This window comes from Brassica napus, chromosome C5 (genome assembly GCF_020379485.1).
Source record: "Brassica napus cultivar Da-Ae chromosome C5, Da-Ae, whole genome shotgun sequence".
Classification (NCBI taxonomy): domain Eukaryota; kingdom Viridiplantae; phylum Streptophyta; class Magnoliopsida; order Brassicales; family Brassicaceae; genus Brassica; species Brassica napus.
The window spans coordinates 24,313,817-24,332,224 of record NC_063448.1 but is presented as its reverse complement, the minus strand read 5'-3'; the positions used below and the strand labels follow the sequence as shown (position 1 = coordinate 24,332,224).

The window sequence follows — 18,408 nt, the reverse complement described above, 5'->3', positions numbered from 1 at the left end:
CTAAAAACATCACTTTTGTATGTAATTTGATTTGCTTATTATGTGTACTGTCCCTTTTGTCTCAAAAGCGATTGTTCACCCTCTTTGAGAAGTTTCGAGGGTGCGACGCGATTCTCAGCCAAGAGATGAAAAGCGCAGGAGAAGTGATGAACATAAGTTTTAAATTCCCAAGCGCATTCAGAAAGGGTTTAGTGCAAAAATATGACTAGATGTGTAAGTTAGATGTTTCCTTTGCTTATTTCACGTAGAGGTACTGAATATTGTTTAGTTATGGAAAATCATCGAGTGGCGCAAAGACAAAAAAAAGTTTGATTTTGTTCGCTATTATTGTCCTTAGAATCATGTTCTCAAATTTAAACTCACTGATCAAGTATTAATTTGACCAAAAGAATATGTGATCAGGATGTTAAAACATATCATTGGTTCGTTTACATAATTGTTAATGATTTTAAAGTTTTCAAAATAGACATTTTTAGAAGAAAAAAAAAACAGCAGCAATGCACTACCTTAAAGCCATGATGTTTATTTGCGAAATCAATGATTTACAATATTTTGAGAACTGGTTGCTGATATTATGATTATTCCTTTGTGGAGTGTAGTCAACATATTGTACTGCCCCTGCATGGCATGCTAAAACATAATCGAATGATCCTCTGGTGACTGGAGATAGACCACACTCTTGCACTCCAGTCATTACTCCTAGTTATCAAGGTATTTTCGACCATCCGAATTGATCTGCATATAAATTAATGACACAATTTGATCAAATAAGTTACATATTTAAATATTATACATAAGTTTACAAAGATATATATATATATCAATAGTGACTATTGATTATTTGCTTCTTTTTTCATTGAAACTATAAGCTCTGCACAAGTTTGGATCAACAGTGATTAATAACATATTTTCATGAGAATCCAACAAATATGTCAGATAATTAAGTTCTTAGATTAGAGTGTTAATTAACTTTTATTGATCTGCATCTCCATCATCCTATATATATAAATAATATACATATATATATTATAATCAAAAGACAACCACTTTAAATTTAAGCTTCAAGCATTTTAAATTCAATATAAAATATATATTTTATAAATTAGCCATAATTTATGTATTTTATATATTATAAGTAAATATATTTGTCTGAACCCGAGCGTAGCCCGGGAAAATCCCTAGTAATAATAATAATAATATACCAACTAAGACTTAAAAAAGATTCCTCAAGTTAGCAAATATCGGTCATGGTTAGGTCTGAGCACATTTGTCCAGAAACACATTTGTCCAGAACTGAAGAACCGAATCGAACCAAAAAAATGATATTGAGTTTGAGTTTGGATTCTATCAATTATACGAGTTGATTCTATATCTCTAAAACAAAAAATCGAAACCAAATTTAAACCAAACCGAGAACCGAATGGACACTCAAATTTCTATCGTATAGTTTATTGTACTTAGAAAATAATTTAAAGCAATTATTGGTAAGCCAAAATATTTGAAAACCCAAACTACCCGAATACATTTTATCCGAAATAGTTAAAGTTATTCGAATTATCCAAACTTTTATCCAAAACCCCAAAAAACATGATATTTAACCCGAAAAACGTTTTTGATCTTTTTGATCAGAACTGAACCGAAATCGAATCGAAACAACAAGAGACATTAGTAGGTTCGTAACTTTATTACCCGAACCGAAAAACAAAATAATTGAACTGAAATCGAAACCAAATTTCTAAATAACCGAACAAATCCTAAACCTCTAGAATCTAAAAAACGAATGGAAACCGAAAATGATGCCCAGAACTAGTCATGGTAATGATATACCAATAAAAGCACTGTCTATAGTCATAAAACCAAATCAGCAAAGCTTTGCTTCAGTTTTTAGAATTGACTGCCAAAATAATGAGGGTCATGTTGATTATCAAAACATACATGTCTATATTGTTGGCCAGAACAGCCACGACTTGAAGCAAAATCTTCCCAGGTTTGCTAAAAGAGTCACCCATTAAGCCACCATAAGATCAGATTTTTTTTATTCTTTACTAAACCTAACCAAGGAGTCAACTTATGATCCAAGTGTCAAACGATTATATCATCCGTTCCTTGTTTAATTGACTTGGTATTTAATTACATTTTATTTGGAAAAATGATTATTGACTACATGAAGTATTGGTCGCATATGACTAACCATGCAAACTAAATTAATTTATACTTAGCTACACAAATTATATATTATGTATGACAATATCTCTCAACTTAATGATGTTATGTAGTTAACATCACGAGTTTAATTTCATTCATCCAAAAATTGATGTGGATGTCAGAAACTGTTTAAATCTCTCATTTTTATCAATTAAAGTATGATGTACCTAACAGTAATTTGACTAAATATGAAATTTATATAAGATTTATTTAATTTGGTTTTTAATTATTTTAATCTGTTTTGTTATTAACTCTTAATAAAATTTCTGTAATTCGTTTGATTAATTGTGTAATATATACTACTTATTTGATAAATTTTTTATTATAAAAAATATTTCATGTCAATTTACTGACTCTAACATTTTATTTGTTTGATATAAAATTAATTAAATTAATGAATTATTTTATTTATATTTTCATAAACAAAAATTGCATCCATTAAAAAATGTATCAAATAAGTATATATCGAACAATTAATCAAACGAATTGCATAAATTTTATTAAAATTTCATAAGAAAACAAATTAAAATAATTAAAAAACAATATTAAAACACTACTTATAAAAAATGTTAAAACATATTTATTTTGAAATTATATTTTGTTAAAAATATTCTTACACTTTTAAAACGTGGCTTAAAATATCATTCAGTTAAATTATAATCGGGTTAGTCATATTTTATTTGATAAAATGATATATTTAAACGGTCTCTAACATCTACATTAGTTTTTAGATGAACGAAATTAAACTCGTGATGTTAACTACATAACATCATTAAGTTGAGAGATGTAATCATGCATAACATATACTTCGCGTAGCTAGGTATACATTATTTTTGTTTGCATGTTAGCTATATGATGGCCAATACTTCATGTAGTGAGCAATCAAATTTTTCATTTTATTTAACAAAAATATTTAAAAAGGAAAAGCGTAAATAGGAAAAGAGGATGAGAGGAGCCCAAAAAGCTGCAATAGAAGGTATAATGCAGTAGGGGTGAGCGCAGACAGATCGAGTACTTGCTTTTCTGTGTGTATACTTGTTATTTGGTTTTATTTGAATGAGTAATAAAATTTTGGACTTGTATTTGACTTGTTGAAAATGAGTACTTGTCCAAAAATACGTTACTTGCAAGTTATTTGCTTCATTCGATTACTTACTACTTAAGTACTTGTGAATTATTTGGATATATTTCCAATATTTTTAGAATTACTTGCTAGGTAATATTCTATCAGAAAAGGTTATAAAAGTTACAGGTTACGACTCTTCCGTCAATTCCCGGACGATGGTGTTTTACAGATGGATCATGGAAAGAGGGTGATATTTTCTCTGGTCAGGGTTGGTTCAGTACGTTAGAAGGATTTGAGGGACTGATGGGAGCAAGGAATGTACGGGCCACTCTAACACCATTACATGCAGAGATGGAGGCGCTACTATGGGCTATGGAATGTATGAGAAACTTACGACAATTTCAGGTTACGTTTACAACGGATTGTTCTCAATTGGTGAAGATGGTTTCGGAACCAGAAGAATGGCAAGCTTTTGCAAGTTATTTGGAAGATATCAAAAGTCTGAAAGAGAGTTTCATACGATCAGAGATTATTCATGTACCAAGAACGCAAAATACAAAGGCGGATAACCTAGCACGCAGTGTCAGGACACAAACGTCTTTCGTCGTTCACATGGATCAACATCTCCCAGCGTGGTTTACAGGGTCAATATGAGTCTGTAATGTTGATGACAAAAAAAAAGGTTATAAAAGTTTGTCGTTTTACATATTGGAAAAGATATGAAATTATTTCAAATAAAATATTTGTAACTATTATAAAGAAAAAGGAGTGACAAATTACATAAACATTTCAATATAAAAGTATTCTTTACTTCTTACAACAAAGAAATATATTTATAAGGCTTTCGTTCTTGTGGTCTAGTTATCATTTTTCAGTCATAAAACAAGTAACAAGTAATATCTAGCTGAGTCGGTATCTTTTTGTGATATTTGTTACTTTTCTTGTACTTGCAAAACTCATCGGCTTGATATTTGACTTGACACCGATGAGTATCTATAAAATCGAGGCGAGTACAGGTCAAGTAACAGATATAAAATAAGTAACAAGTATTTGTGCCCAACCCAAGTAATGCTAAAGCAAAAATGAAGGTTGGACGGGCTGCTGGCGAAATTAGCTGCAGCCTTGAAGAATAGTTATATGGTAGGCTACATTATATTATGTATTGAAGTCATCATCATTAGGTGATTCGATTAAGTGGCTCTTTCTTCATTCCAAAACAAAAAGCAAATATACTGCAAAAACTATGTTTTGATGAATATCATTGCGGGTTTTTAAGGAAATTATTTGATCGGAAGAAATGATGATAAAACAGTAACAATATTCTAAAAAATTGAAGTATGCTGCAAAAGTTGTATGCTTTTATTAACGTACTTATTATAGTGATTGGTAAAATGGTGAATAATTTATCCATGTTATGAATAAATCATGTTGATTCAGTACTTGGAGAACTTAGTTTAACGCATAAACTTCGTCTTGATCCTATCAATGTGGATGAAGCTAAGGTGTTAGTTGAGATGAAAGTGGATAAATTTCTCCTAAAGCTTATTTCTCTTGATGATAATAAAAAGGTTGACTATACGTGAGTTCCATCTACGTGTGAGAGGTGTAGTAACTGTTGAATCCTAAATCCAGTAACAAGGGATTTATAGACTAAACAAAGATATAAGTATGATTAATGGGGCCAAAGGTTTCGTTTAATGAAGTGTTTACAAGAAGCCGAAGCGAAGAAATAAAAGAAGAACTTGTAGTCGTAAAGACGAACTCGGGATTCTCTCTACTTTATCTCTCTAGTCTTTCTTTCTCTATTTCGCTGCCTCTTCTTCATTCAATGCTCTTCTCTATTTATACCCGTTTGGATGCGTCTTCACCGCTTCGTAGTGGTTGTGTGTCAGGTAGTTGGTTCGGCACTCATCATTACCCTATCGCTTGCTTAGGTGTTCTGTCTACAATCGGCGGTCGGTGCAGGCTATACGCCTTAGGCTCCTGTTCTTTGCGTGCGCCGCGGATGTTCTTCCTTTGACGTGGGCCTTTGCTGGGCTTGTCCTTTGATGTCCAACTCGCGAATGGGCCGACGGCCCATCCTCCAACAATAGCCCCCCCCCCCCCGAGTCTGGCGTGTGGATGTGCGTCAGGCGTCATTATTGCGGTTTTGAGCGAGTTGGGTAGATAAGTTTGTTTTGAACGCGTGTCGAGCCCGGAGTGGCCCTTTCTTCTTCGTGGAATGGGTCCGATGTAGTGAACCGCCGATATTGGTCACTCAAGAGTCTTTCAGCCACATCGATAGATGTCGAAGCCTGCAATCCTGACGCCCTGCTCTCCCTATTGCCTTCTACTCTTCACTTATTGCTTTGTTTGCTCCGATTCTGTTGCGCTTGCTCCTTTAATAGGTATTCTTCTTCTTCTTACTCTTTGGTTTCGTTGTTTCTTCTCGTCTGCTACGTTTTTATTTTCTACCCCTCATTTCTTTTTTATAATCGTACCGTCGGTATTTCTTCTTTCGTGATGGACGAAAGTCTTGAATCGTTAGTTAGGACCCAAGAAATGGCAGATGTCGAGGATCTCCTTCATACTGTTCCGGCTTCCGGTCCTGTTCTTCCGGAAGAGGTTTCTTCTCTTCAGACGATGGTCCTTGTCCCTCAGGAGGTGGCTTCGTCTACTGTTCAGGAGGCGACTCCCACTACTCAAGCGAAGGTTTCTCCTGTTACTGACTCCGTCGACCGGACTGGTTCTGGAGTTGATCTTCTGTCTTCTCCCCCCGGTGATTCTTCCGGTAATGACTCTGGCGGCGAAAATTATGCTGTTGGCGAGCCGATCGAAGGGAATCAGGGGATCGAGGGGGCTACTCTTCTTACCGAGGATAGCTTGAAGCATATGAGGAGGAAATGTGGATTTTCCCGAGAGATCGAGACACGACTTCTTTCGAACGAGAAGAGGCCGTGGTCGGCGCCGCCGGGTTGGATATGTTTATATAGGCAATAGTTTCTTCAATCGCGGATATGGTTTCCTCTTCCTCGGCTGTTGACTTCTTATTCCACAAAGTGTGATGTGGCTATCTCTCAGATGTCCCCGTCTACCATCCGTAATATGGTGATTTCCCTGGTTCTTGGCGCGGAAGTGGATGTTGATGTCGACGCTGAGTTCTTTGAGATGATTTACCAGATGAATCTTATTACGGGCAAGACGTTATCCGTTAGTATCAAGACTCGCTGTCGCCTTATGGAGGGCCGGGGACTGTCTAAGGCCGATGGTTGGCAGCGGAAGTATTTCTTTGTACGCGTTAGTCCTGCTTCTGTGGCTGATTCTTCTGCGGTTTTTAGGACCGAGTGGAATCCCGAGCCTGGTAGTTTATTTGTTCTCCTCTTTTCTTGTTGTCTTTGCTGCTTGGTTTGTTGATCTTGTGCGCTGTTTTGTTTTAGTGCCTCGTGGGAAATTCCGGCTTCTTCCGTCATGGGCGACCGATCGCTTGAATCATATTCTTCGTCCCGGGAGAATTGCTTGGATTGATTTTACCGTTGAGCGCGTTCGTCGGAGTATTCCTCGTATTACTACCGGTAAGTTCGATGATCGCGACATCTTTTCTTCTTCTCTGTGTTTGTTTCTGATCTTTATCTCCTTCGTGTTTTCTAGCTTCTCGGGTGGTTACTTCCGGTCCTTCAACTGTTGCTGAGCCTTCTAAGACGAGAGGAGGTGCTTCCGCTGGTAAGAAAATGGGGAAAGTTAAGAGGGACATTCCCGTGTATACTAAGGCTATGAGCGAGACGCCTTCTGTTCTTCCGTCGGCGAGTCTGAAAGAGAGTGGTTCGTCTTCAGCCTTGGTTCCGGCTCCGGTTGTTATCCCTCCTACCGATCCTAATGCTGACCCTTCCGTCGCGGCTATTCATTCTTCTCTTGACGAGACGACGGGTGGTGGTGATCACCTATCAATGGTTGGTCTCTCCGATCCTGATGCTCCGACGGTTTCTCCGCCGGCGGCTCCCTCTCTCTTAGGTGCTCTAATTGTCAGAGGTCTTGGGGCCGCAAGTTCTTCTGAGCGGCCTCCGTCTGGAGGTTCTAAGAAAAGGAAGAGGACGTTTGTTTTCGAAGATCCTGATTCTTCTTTGCTTACGCCTGAGGATTGTGCATGGTACTTGCATAGTTTTCGTTTGTCGTCGATTTTTTTGCCGGATCTAGAGGATATGTCCTTTGTTCAGGAGTATGTTGAGTGGGCTTCCTGCGAGGCTCAGGTATTTCGTCTTTCTTTCCTTCTTCTTCTTTTTTATGCCGTTTTATTTATTTTCCTTTTGATGTGTTGTTTTTTTTTTGGCAGTCGAAGATAAAAGGAAATCATCTGGTGGGACTGTTCGAAGGGAAATGCAGGCGTCTGTCTGACGATCTCGAGGAGGAGCGTCGTCTCTTGGCTGAGGAGAAGGAGAGATCGTCCGCCGCTCTTTTGTCTTTGAAAACTTCGGAGGAGAACTCGATCAAACTTGAAGCCGAGAGTCGGGACTTGAGAGCTGAGGTCGGTCGTCTTAAGGGGGACATCACCGAGCGGGACTATCGCGAGAAAAAGTTGCTGTCTCAGAAGTTGGTTTTGGAGGCGGAAGTAGCGCATCTGAAGGAGTCTCGTGCTGAGCTAGCGGAGTCGGAGAGGCGTCGTGTTGAGTCTGCTATGCTTGCTCGTTTTGGTGAGTTTGTGGAGAAGGTGAGGAAGTACTTGTCTTATCGGGATGTAGTTCGTCCCCAGATTTTGATTGAGTCTCAGCTTTCACGGGTTGTTAGCTGCCTTAAATTGTTCATCAAGGAGGGGATTCCTATACCTGCGCCAAAGCTGGCCGAGAACGAGCAGGCTTTGGTGGTGCATACGGCCGCTTTGAATCAGATGGAGGTGGATGACTTGGAGATAAGCGATCTTCCGTCTTTTTCTTTTGACGCTGACTCGGTGATCGATTGTTCGTTTCTCCTTTGTGCTCTTTTTTGTATGTATAAGACTTTTAAGAATGTTTGAAGGAATTTCTTATCTTTGCTTTTGGAATCGTAGTTTGGTTGAGTTTCCTTTTGACTGTTGGAGATTTTTTCTCTTGCTTTGGAAGTTGTGTCCTTCGTTTGCTCTGGAGGTGAGTCTTGTCTTCGTGCGAGTTCGATCTCGGCTTCGCTGTCGGGTCGGGGTTTTTAGGCCCTTCGCCGAGAGCGTTTCTTCTTTAGGCGGAGGGCGGGACTCGGCCCGGCTTATCCCCTGTAAGGTAGGACCGAGATAAGTGCATGAGCAAAGCTCCATATGGCTTATCCGATCACCGACCCGTGCGAGTCTGGCCTTGGCTTTGCTGTCGGGTTGGGGTTTTTAGGCCCTTTGCCGAGAGCGTTTCTTCTTTAGGCGGAGGTCGGGACTCGGCCCGGCTTATCCCCTGTAAGGTAGGACCAAGATAAGTGCATGAGCAAAGCTCGATACGGCTTATCCGATCACCGACCCGTGCGAATCTGGCCTCGGCTTTGCTGTCGGGTCGGGGTTTTTAGGTCCTTCGCCGAGAGCGTTTCTTCTTTGGGCGGAGGGCGGGACTCATCCCGGCTTATCCCCTGTAAGGTAGGACCGAGATAAGTGCATGAGCAAAGCTCGATACAGCTTATCCGATCACCGACCCGTGCGAGTCTGGCCTCGGCTTCGCTGTCGGGTCGGGGTTTTTAGGCCCTTCGCCGAGAGCGTTTCTTCTTTAGTTGGTATTATGGCTGGACCCTTTTCTGTGGGCAGCTTACATACCCCGAGGGGATCAAGCCATACGTAGTTCATATGGAACTCCGTCCATTTTTTTTTTTTTAAGGTCGCGGGCTAAGCGTTTCCATGTGTGATGCCTATTCCGCGAGCTCGGGTTTTGAATTGCTTCAGTCGTTGATGTCGGTGGTTGTTTTCTTCGGGTCGTGCTTGGTTGGCGATGATGGTGATGACGACGATGGCAGCGTTTCTTCTTTAGTTTTCTGGACGGCGTTTTACTTTTCTTTTTGTGACGTTTGTTTTCCTTCGTCTTGGGGGGTGGTGCCTTCTCTTCTGATTATGATGTGCTTGATCTTGGTATCTTTTTCGGACGCTCTCTTTCGCCGTTGAAGTTTTTCTTTTAATTTCTTGTCGTTGTCGTCGGGTTTCCCCTTTCGTTCCCTCGTTTTCCGTTCTGCCACGAAGCACGCTCTGGATGTGCTTTGGCTTCCTTTGATCGTGCAAACCCCATCCGGTAGCGGGATCTTGATGCATTGGTGGTAGGTTGACGGTACCGCTTTCATTGAGTTGATCCAGGGGGTTCCGAAGATTGTGTTGTAGATGTTTGGCTTGTCGATTATTGTAAATCGTACTGCTCGGTGGGTGTTTCCTACGTACTGATATCTTGCATATTCACATTGTTTATCCATTTATTCATGTGCATTTTCATCATATAGATTAGGATTTAGTCATGTCTAGGTTGCATTTTGCATACATATTTCTCTATCAGGTATTGGAGTACCACATGGAGTTCCTGGAGACACTTGGGTGCATTTGGAGCTCAAAGGAGGTGATTAGAGTGATCTTTGGACGAGCACTGCCTGGAGCGACCAGCCCAGAGTGACTATCTCAAGTCACTCCAGCCAGAGCGACCTATCGGAGCGACGCCATGAACTCGCTTGCCCTATACGCTTCGGAGCGACCTCCTAGAGCGACAAGGCGAAGTCGCTCCAGCTCCTAGAGCGACCAGTTCAGAGCGATAAGGCGAAGTCGCTCCAGCTCCTAGAGCGACCTCACCACAGAGACCAGTTCAGAGCGACACAGCCAGATCGCTCGCGAGGAACGACCCGGGAGCGACGTCTTCGGAGCGACACAGCCAGGTCGCTCGCGAAGAAACGACCCGGGAGCGACCTCTCGCAGCAACGTGCCGAGGTCGCTCCACGTCTATTTGTTTGGCCGAATTCATGTTTTCTCAAGGGCCTTTTGGTCATTTCATTATGCACGTTTTTATTTTCTAAACCTATGTTTTAATACTCGGTAAGCCACCAGGAGGAGGAGATTATCTTTTGGATCTATTGAGAAATACACAAAAACTCTCTTGAGAAGTTTATCTCTTGGATTTTGATTGTTATGTTCTTGTGTTCTTGTTGATTTCTTATCTATTTCTCTACATGATTAATCTGAAATCCAATATGGGTTTAAGAGGAATCATGGAGATTAGTGAGTAATCACTTTTTGAATTCATGGGTTAGGGAGATTAAGGGTGATTAGGTTAGTTCTAGGATGTTTTAGTGTAGATCATTCTTGTTCCTTGCAAGTAGAGTATTCATAATGCATCTTCTGAGTTGGCCACTCAAAAATTGATCAATAGACATTTCCCACCCAAAAGGTGTTTGATGAAATGCCTGAGACAACTCTCGTAGGCTTTTAGTATACTTTGCCAAAGACATTTGTTGTTAAAGGTGCTAAGATAGCTAATAGACTTGTTAGTAATGATTGCTTTCATATTATTTAACCAAAGACATTTGATGTTTGAGATATGTTAGCAAATGAGCATTCATCTAGACATAGAGCTTGCTTAGAATTGTGTCTAGGCTTAAGGTTGATAGTTTTGATTGATGATTTGCCATCCTTAGTTCAATACTTGATCACCCAAGGTCTAATCCCTATGCCCATGAGTTCACTTTTCCCTTAGTAAAGAAAGTCATTTCATTTATCATTAATCATTAGTTTAGAAACCTTTTAAATCATTGGTTGCACTTAGATTAAGTGAGTACTTGCATTCTCAGTGCTTTGAAATCCCTCAGAACTGGTTCGACAAACACTATACTACAACATTTACCTTAGGAGCCTTGAAAACTCTTAACATCAAATTGGCGCCGTTGCCAAATTCTGAGTAGATTGAACATTGAGATTTAGTCACTTACTTGAGACTAAGTCATTTTTATTTTCTTTTGTTACTGATTCATCTTCTTCACCTACCTTTAACTTTCAGGTGTATGAACTTGAGGAGCAGGGGTCCATCAAACCTAGTTCCAATAGTAGCAGACATCAGAGCTTTCGAGAGGGAGTGTGCTAGAGCTAGAAGAGAAGAAGAACAACAAGCCCACTTGCAGAGATTGGATATTGATATGGCAGATCCACCGCAAGGGGCAGAACACCAACCGCGGGCAGCTCGACCCATTGGTACTTATGACCGGCCCAACATTCTTGGTCATAGACTAGGAATCCGAGCACCGGCTGTGGCAGCCAACAACTTTGAGGTCAAGTCAGGACTCCTCAACGTGATCGAGAACAACAAATATCATGGCTTGGCTTTAGAGGACCCATTCGATCACTTGGACAGGTTCGACAGCTACTGTGGGTTGTCAAAAACCAATGGTGTGTCAGAGGATGCCTTAAAGCTGAAGTTATTCCCTTTCTCTTTGGGGGATAAGGCACGTCAGTGGGAGAAGTCTCTACCCAGCGACTCTATCACTACTTGGGATGAGTGCAAGAGAGCATTCTTGGAGAAATTCTTCTCATCCTCAAGAACTGCTAAGCTGAGAAATGAGATCTCCAGTTTCCAACAGAAGAACTTGGAAGGCTTCAGTGAAGCCTGGGAGAGATTCAAGGGCTACCAAGCTCAATGCCCACACCATGGTTTCTCTAAGGAGAGCTTACTGAGCACATTCTATCGTGGTGCTCTTCCTAAGTACAGGGCCAGACTGGATACAACTAGCAATGGGTTCTTCTTGGGGAGAACTGAGGAAGATGCAGAGGAGCTGGTTAACAACATGGTAAAGAGTGATGCAGTTTACAGTGGAGACCACGACAGAAACAGTCGAACAGATGATAAGCAGACGAGGAAGGAGTTGAAAGCTCTACAGGATAAGATAGACATCCTCCTTGCTGATAAAGCCACACAAGAGGAGCTGCACTTTGTTGGTAACCCAAGCCAAGAGACACCACCTGTTGTCCATGAGGTTGAGGGTTTGGAAGGTCAGGAAGAGCTGTGTTTCATCAACAACAATGGTAGCTGGTACAAAAAAGAGCCCAACTTTCAGTACAACAACTACCAACAGAAATCCTATCCCAACAACCAACAGAGTGGTTATCCGCCTCGAAACAACCAGCAAGGCAGCTATCAACCTCAGCAAAACCCCTCATCTGGTTCCTCTGCTCCTCAAGAGAGCAGCACTGACACCCTGCTGAAACAAATCTTGGAGTCTCAGACTAGAAGTGAGAAGCATGTTGGTTATGAGTTGAAGAACCTTCATTCCAAGATTGATGGGAGCTACAATGAGCTCAACAACAAGTTCTCACATCTTGCTTCTACAGTCAAAAATTTAGAGAATCAGTTTGCTTCCATGAACACTCACCAGACTCGCCAGCAAGGATCTCTACCTGGAAAATCTGACCAAAACCCCAAGGAGGCCAAAGCTATCACCCTTAGGAGTGGTAAGCAGTTACCTCCTACAACCCTCACCAGGGATGCTACGAAACTAGGTGAGGAGGTGGCCATAAACTTAGATGATGAAGTGGTGATTGTTGATGAGAAAATCAATGATGAAATCTTGGAGAAGATTGTGGAAGCCAAGAGTAAAGGAAAGGTTGGGGAAGAGAAGAAAACAGTGAAGGATGGTGAAGTTCTTGCTCCAGCAAGTGAGAATTCTTTTGTTCCTCCTCCCTATGAACCCAAACTACCATTCCCTGGTAGATTCAAGAGACAGCTGCTAGAGAAGTACAAGGCTTTGTTTGAGAAACAAATGAGTGAAGCTCAGGTTGCAATGCCCATCATCGATGCTTTCATGTTGATTCCTCAATACAACAAGTTCCTGAAAGATGTTGTAGCTGCAAAGAAGAAGGAAATGGAAAGCATGATGATTCTTACCCATGAGTGCAGTGCCATCATCCAAAGGCTTGATGTTCCAGAGAAGTTAGAGGATCCAGGATGCTTTACACTACCTTGTGCTCTTGGACCTATGGTATTTGAGAAATGTCTCTGCGATTTGGGAGCTAGTGTCAGCGTGATGCCTTTGTCTGTTGCAAAGAAGCTTGGATTCACTCAGTACAAGAAGTGTAAACTCTCTCTGGTGTTAGCTGATCGTTCAGTGAAGTACCCTGTGGGCATCTTAGAGGACCTACCTGTGAAGATTGGAAGGTATGAGATACCTACAGATTTTGTGGTGCTTGAGATGGGTGAGGAGGCTCAGGACCCATTGATTTTGGAAGGCCATTCTTAGCTACAGCAGGAGCAATTGTTAAGGTGAAAGAGGGCACGATTGATCTCCATTTGGGTAAAGGGCATGTTCTCCACTTTGACATCAAGGAGAAAATGAAGAAACCAACTGTGTTCGGGCAAGCCTTCTACATTGAAGAGATGGGCACTCTTGCTGATGAGCACCTTGAAGAGTTACCACCTGAGGACGACGAGGAGGGAGCATCTCCCTCTACTCAGTCTCCATAGAAGGTAACCCACTACTTTCCCTTGTATATACCATTTCGTTTTTGCATATTAGTTTTCTCTTTTTGGGTATCTCTCTCTCTCCTTGACAACACAGAGACTGTGTCATTTAAGTTTGGGGGAGGTACCAAGTATTTGATCACGTTTGCTTTGATGATTTTGAGTCTCATGCATTGCATTATACATATATATTTGCATAAAAAAAATATTCATTTAGTTTGCATCATTTGCATTTCTAGGAGAGTCTAGAGCATATAGGTTGCATTTACTTGCATTGGGAGCAATGATTTGAAATGCCTTGTAAAGAACATTAGTTTGCACCTGAGTAGCTTATGCACCTCTCAAAAACACTTGTATGCTTCGAGCCTTGAAGACTCTTCCTGAAACTTGTTGATTGCTGAAACTTAGTCTTTGAAGCCAACTACAACCTTATTTGAACTGAACGAACTTAATGCTTCTTGCTCATGGTCCCTTGTGTACTGAGTCATGGCTATACACACTTGAGTTGTCACATCCTTTATGCCAATCTTATTTTGACAAACTCTAGTGGTAGACCACTCCCAAAACCTTTCCCTTCTTTTAAGCTTTCATTGTTTGATGAGTGAGGCCTTCTTCGGAAAGTCTTACATGTGCATAATGTTGAGAGTATCGGGAACGACAATGCTTGATCTTCATTCTTGCTAGATTGGGCACTCTATTGTCTAGCTATAGGTGGGGGGTGAGAGTTGTGATTATGATTTGGGAGCAATGAAAAAGGAAAAGAAATGACTCTTTGTGTTTAAGTGAATTGTCTTATTGGGATAAGTAGAAAAACCTCTAGCTCAAGTTATGAAAAGTCTTGGCCCCCATCTAAAAAAAAAAAAAAAAAAAAAAAAAAAGAAATAAAATATGAAAAGAAAAGAACAAGAAAGAAAAAGGGGCTAACAAAGTTGTTAGGAGCTAAGTAATGTTTTGAGGTTGTGAAAAATCCCTTGTAGATTTCAAAGAGAAGGAGTTAATGTTGTTAGGATCTTTTGGTGAGAGATGTGAGTTGGGTTTGACATTTGGGAATGATTGTGTAATTGTATGTTTGGGAAAAGGGTAGAACAATGGAGATTGAGCATTGTATGCATGAGTTGATCCCTTTCTTAGATATATTATGTGCAATGTCAAGTCTACTTGTTTCGAGAGTAAACCACCTTAAAGATCATATGTTTTGAACCTCTTGAATCATTTGAATAAAAGCCTTCCCTTACTCAACCAAATGATTTGGACCAATTGACCATTTGCAAGAATTCACTTGTTGCTATGCTTAATGAACTTGAGAGTTGGCTGATTTGCATGTGTGAATGCATGATGATGAGTGTAGGGATGAAAAGAGTTCAGATAGGCCTAGAGAAGCTAGAGTATAATAAGAGATGGTGTACTAATGCTGAATTTAAATGTTGATTTGAGTGCTTTGTGTGTTTCTTTTGGCTATGAGCTCCCACCTTCAAACCTCTCTCCCTATGAGTTCTAGAAAGTTCACTTGAGGACAAGTAAAATAATAAGTTTGAGGGAGTTGATATCTTGCATATTCACATTGTTTATCCATTTATTCATGTGCATTTTCATCATATAGATTAGGATTTAGTCATGTCTAGGTTGCATTTTGCATACATATGTCTCTATCAGGTATTGGAGTACCACATGGAGTTCCTGGAGACACTTGGGTGCATTTGGAGCTCAAAGGAGGTGATTAGAGTGATCTTTGGACGAGCACTGCCTGGAGCGACCAGCCCAGAGCGACTATCTCAAGTCACTCCAGCCAGAGCGACCTATCGGAGCGACGCCATGAACTCGCTCGCCCTATACGCTTCGGAGCGACCTCCTAGAGCGACAAGGCGAAGTCGCTCCAGCTCCTAGAGCGACCAGTTCAGAGCGATAAGGCGAAGTCGCTCCAGCTCCTAGAGCGACCTCACCACAGCGACCAGTTCAGAGCGACACAGCCAGGTCGCTCGCGAGGAACGACCCGGGAGCGACGTCTTCGGAGCGACACAGCCAGGTCGCTCGCGAAGAAACGACCCGAGAGCGACCTCTCGCAGCGACGTGCCGAGGTCGCTCCACGTCTATTTGTTTGGCCGAATTCATGTTTTCTCAAGGGCCTTTTGGTCATTTCATTATGCACGTTTTTATTTTCTAAACCTATGTTTTTAATACTCGGTAAGACACCAGGAGGAGGAGATTATCTTTTGGATCTATTGAGAAATACACAAAAACTCTCTTGAGAAGTTTATCTCTTGGATTTTGATTGTTATGTTCTTGTGTTCTTGTTGATTTCTTATCTATTTCTCTACATGATTAATCTGAAATCCAATATGGGTTTAAGAGGAATCATGGAGATTAGTGAGTAATCACTTTTTGAATTCATGGGTTAGGGAGATTAAGGGTGATTAGGTTAGTTCTAGGATGTTTTAGTGTAAATCATTCTTGTTCCTTGCTAGTAGAGTATTCATAATGCATCTTCTGAGTTGGCCACTCAAAAGTTGATCAATAGACATTTCCCACCCAAAAGGTGTTTGATGAAATGCCTGAGACAACTCTCCTAGGCTTTTAGTATACTTTGCCAAAGACATTTGTTGTTAAAGGTGCTAAGATAGCTAATAGACTTGTTAGTAATGATTGCTTTCATATTATTCAACCAAAGACATTTGATGTTTGAGATATGTTAGCAAATGAGCATTCATCAAGACATAGAGCTTGCTTAGAATTGTGTCTAGGCTTAAGGTTGATAGTTTGATTGATCATTTGCCATCCTTAGTTCAATACTTGATCACCCAAAGTCTAATCCCTATGCCCATGAGTTCTCTTTTCCCTTAGTAAAGAAAGTCATTTCATTTATCATTAATCATTAGTTTAGAAACCTTTTAAATCATTGGTTGCACTTAGATTAAGTGAGTACTTGCATTCTCAGTGCTTTGAAATCTCTCAGAACTGGTTCGACAAACACTATACTACAACATTTGCCTTAGGAGCCTTGAAAAATCTTAACATCACGTACACTGGGACTTTGACTGTTCCTTCTGATATGGTGGTGTCTCCTGCAAAGCTGACTAAGGGACTCCTTTCGGGTTTTATGCGGCTTTCGTCTATGCCCATCTTCCTTAGGGCATCTTTGAAAATTACGTCGACGGAGCTCCCGGTGTCTATCAGGATTCGAGGTACTTCGAAATCGGTAATGGTTAACGCGATGACCAGGGGGTCGTTGTGTGGGGAGTCTAGTCCTATGCTATCTCTGTTGCTGAACTTCACCGGGGGATGTTTGATTTGGTTGTAGGTGGTGTCGTCCTTGGGCGCGCCTGATCCTTCGGTGGTTACGGCTATTCTCGCTGCTTGAGGGGTTCCTCTCATGATGATGTTGATTCGTCTTCGCGGTGGAGGTGGGAGGTTGTCTTCTGGCCGTTCTTCTGGGCGCTCTCTTTTTGGAGATTTCATCTCTATGCAGTTTTCGTTTTTGACCTCACGCTCCATGCGGATCGGCTCTCTTCTTGGCGGCATTCTACGGCGGTCATCCCTTCGGTTATCGTCGGTCCTGGTTCTTTCACCGTCTGGGGGTTTGATTTCGCCTCTTTGATACTTCCCAAGTACGTATTCTTGCAAGTGCCTGCATTCCATCATTGAATGCCCGTTCCTCTTGTGAAATTCGCAGTACCTTGTTAAATCGTTCTCTCGGGACCATTTGTTCCAGGCTTGTTTTGGTGGTCTCTGCACGTCACTGACGTGGAAGCTCAGGGCCTTTCGATCACCTTCTTCTTTCTTTCGTTCTGTCTCCGATCGACTTCGTGACTCGCGGCATTCTTCTTTCGGTTCATCTTTGGTTACGACCGTCCTTGTTGCTGCGTATTTCTTAGCCATTGCCTGCTTGTCTTCGTCTAGTTCAATAAACAAGTTTGACCTGTGAAGCGCATCTTGGAGTGTTTGTGTTTTGTTTATCTTGAGGTCTTTGCGCAGCTTCGATTCGTACCACAGGGCGTTGATCAAGGCCGTTGTGGCTATCTTGTCCGGTACTTTGACACAAGACACGATCTTTTTGAATCTTCCGATGAAGCTTCTGAGGGATTCGGTTCGTTCCTGGGACAGAGTGTAAAGATATGCTTCTGTTGCTCCGTCCTCGATATATATCGAGTAGTGTTTAAGGAAAGCCGTGGACAGTTGTTGGTAGCTGTCGATCGAACCGGATTCGAGCCTTGAGAACCAGCTGAGGGCCTGTCCGCTGAGATTTTCTACGAAGAGCTGACAGTATCCGGCGTCTTTCTCGTCTGGGGTGAAGTTGGTTCGTTCCATGGCTATGGTGAAAGCGATCATGTACTGACGGGGGTCTGAGTTTCCGTCGTAGGTCGGGAATCTTATTTTTCCTATGTGTTGTGTCGGCTTATTGTAGATCCTGGAGGTGAACGGGAGTTTTGGGTTTCTTTTAGTACACGGTCTATTTCTGGTGCCGCACTCGTGGCCTGATGTACACGAGAATTCATGTCTTTCAGGGTCGCTTGCAGTTCCTTTATTGCTTTGTCTCGGTCCGCGTCCTCCGGGTTGCTTTGGCCTTGGTCGGGAGCGGGTGTTTCTTGTCTTTGTATCGGCGTGTCTGAATCTCCGAAGAGGTCTCTTTGGATTTGTGCTGCTAATCCTGCGGGTATGCGCTTGGCGCTTCGTAAGTTGGCTATCTCCTCCTCCTGACCCTGGGTTGATTCGGGGCCTTGATTGTCGGCTCCTATTTTCGCGCGGGTGAGATCG

General features: G+C 41.5%; 2 protein-coding genes and 1 non-coding gene across 3 annotated transcripts; 1 reads left to right on the top strand and 2 right to left on the bottom strand.

The window, feature by feature from the left end:
- Window positions 1–6,355: 6,355 nt before the first annotated feature.
- LOC106441641 lies at window positions 6,356–8,255 on the top strand. Its single transcript, XM_013883434.2, has 4 exons — window positions 6,356–6,611; window positions 6,688–6,822; window positions 6,899–7,494; window positions 7,578–8,255. The coding sequence occupies exons 1-4, from the start codon at window positions 6,356–6,358 to the stop codon at window positions 8,253–8,255; spliced, it is 1,665 nt and encodes a 554-aa protein (XP_013738888.2).
- Window positions 8,256–8,538: 283 nt separating this feature from the next.
- On the bottom strand, window positions 8,539–17,961 carry LOC106441640. The gene is made up of 2 exons (XM_013883433.1): window positions 16,645–17,961; window positions 8,539–8,652 (listed from the first exon to the last, which is right to left on the bottom strand). Exons 1-2 carry the CDS (start codon window positions 17,959–17,961, stop codon window positions 8,539–8,541), a joined length of 1,431 nt encoding a protein of 476 aa, XP_013738887.1.
- LOC125588255 lies at window positions 11,753–11,859 on the bottom strand. Its single transcript, XR_007324642.1, has one exon. It is a non-coding gene; the product is annotated as a small nucleolar RNA R71 (small nucleolar RNA).
- Window positions 17,962–18,408: the final 447 nt, after the last annotated feature.

Excerpts from the sequence above, each read along its gene's own strand:
- LOC106441641 (XM_013883434.2), top strand. The coding sequence starts at position 6,356 with ATGGTGATTTCCCTGGTTCTTGGCGCGGAAGTGGATGTTGATGTCGAC. Across the intron at positions 6,612-6,687 it reads CGAGTGGAATCCCGAGCCTG|TGCCTCGTGGGAAATTCCGG; the intron begins GTAGTTTATTTG and ends GTTTTGTTTTAG. Across the intron at positions 7,495-7,577 it reads GGGCTTCCTGCGAGGCTCAG|TCGAAGATAAAAGGAAATCA; the intron begins GTATTTCGTCTT and ends TTTTTTTGGCAG.
- LOC106441640 (XM_013883433.1), bottom strand. The coding sequence starts at position 17,961 with ATGGAACGAACCAACTTCACCCCAGACGAGAAAGACGCCGGATACTGT. Across the intron at positions 8,653-16,644 it reads GATTTTTCAAGGCTCCTAAG|GGGATAAGCCGGGCCGAGTC; the intron begins GCAAATGTTGTA and ends CCTACCTTACAG.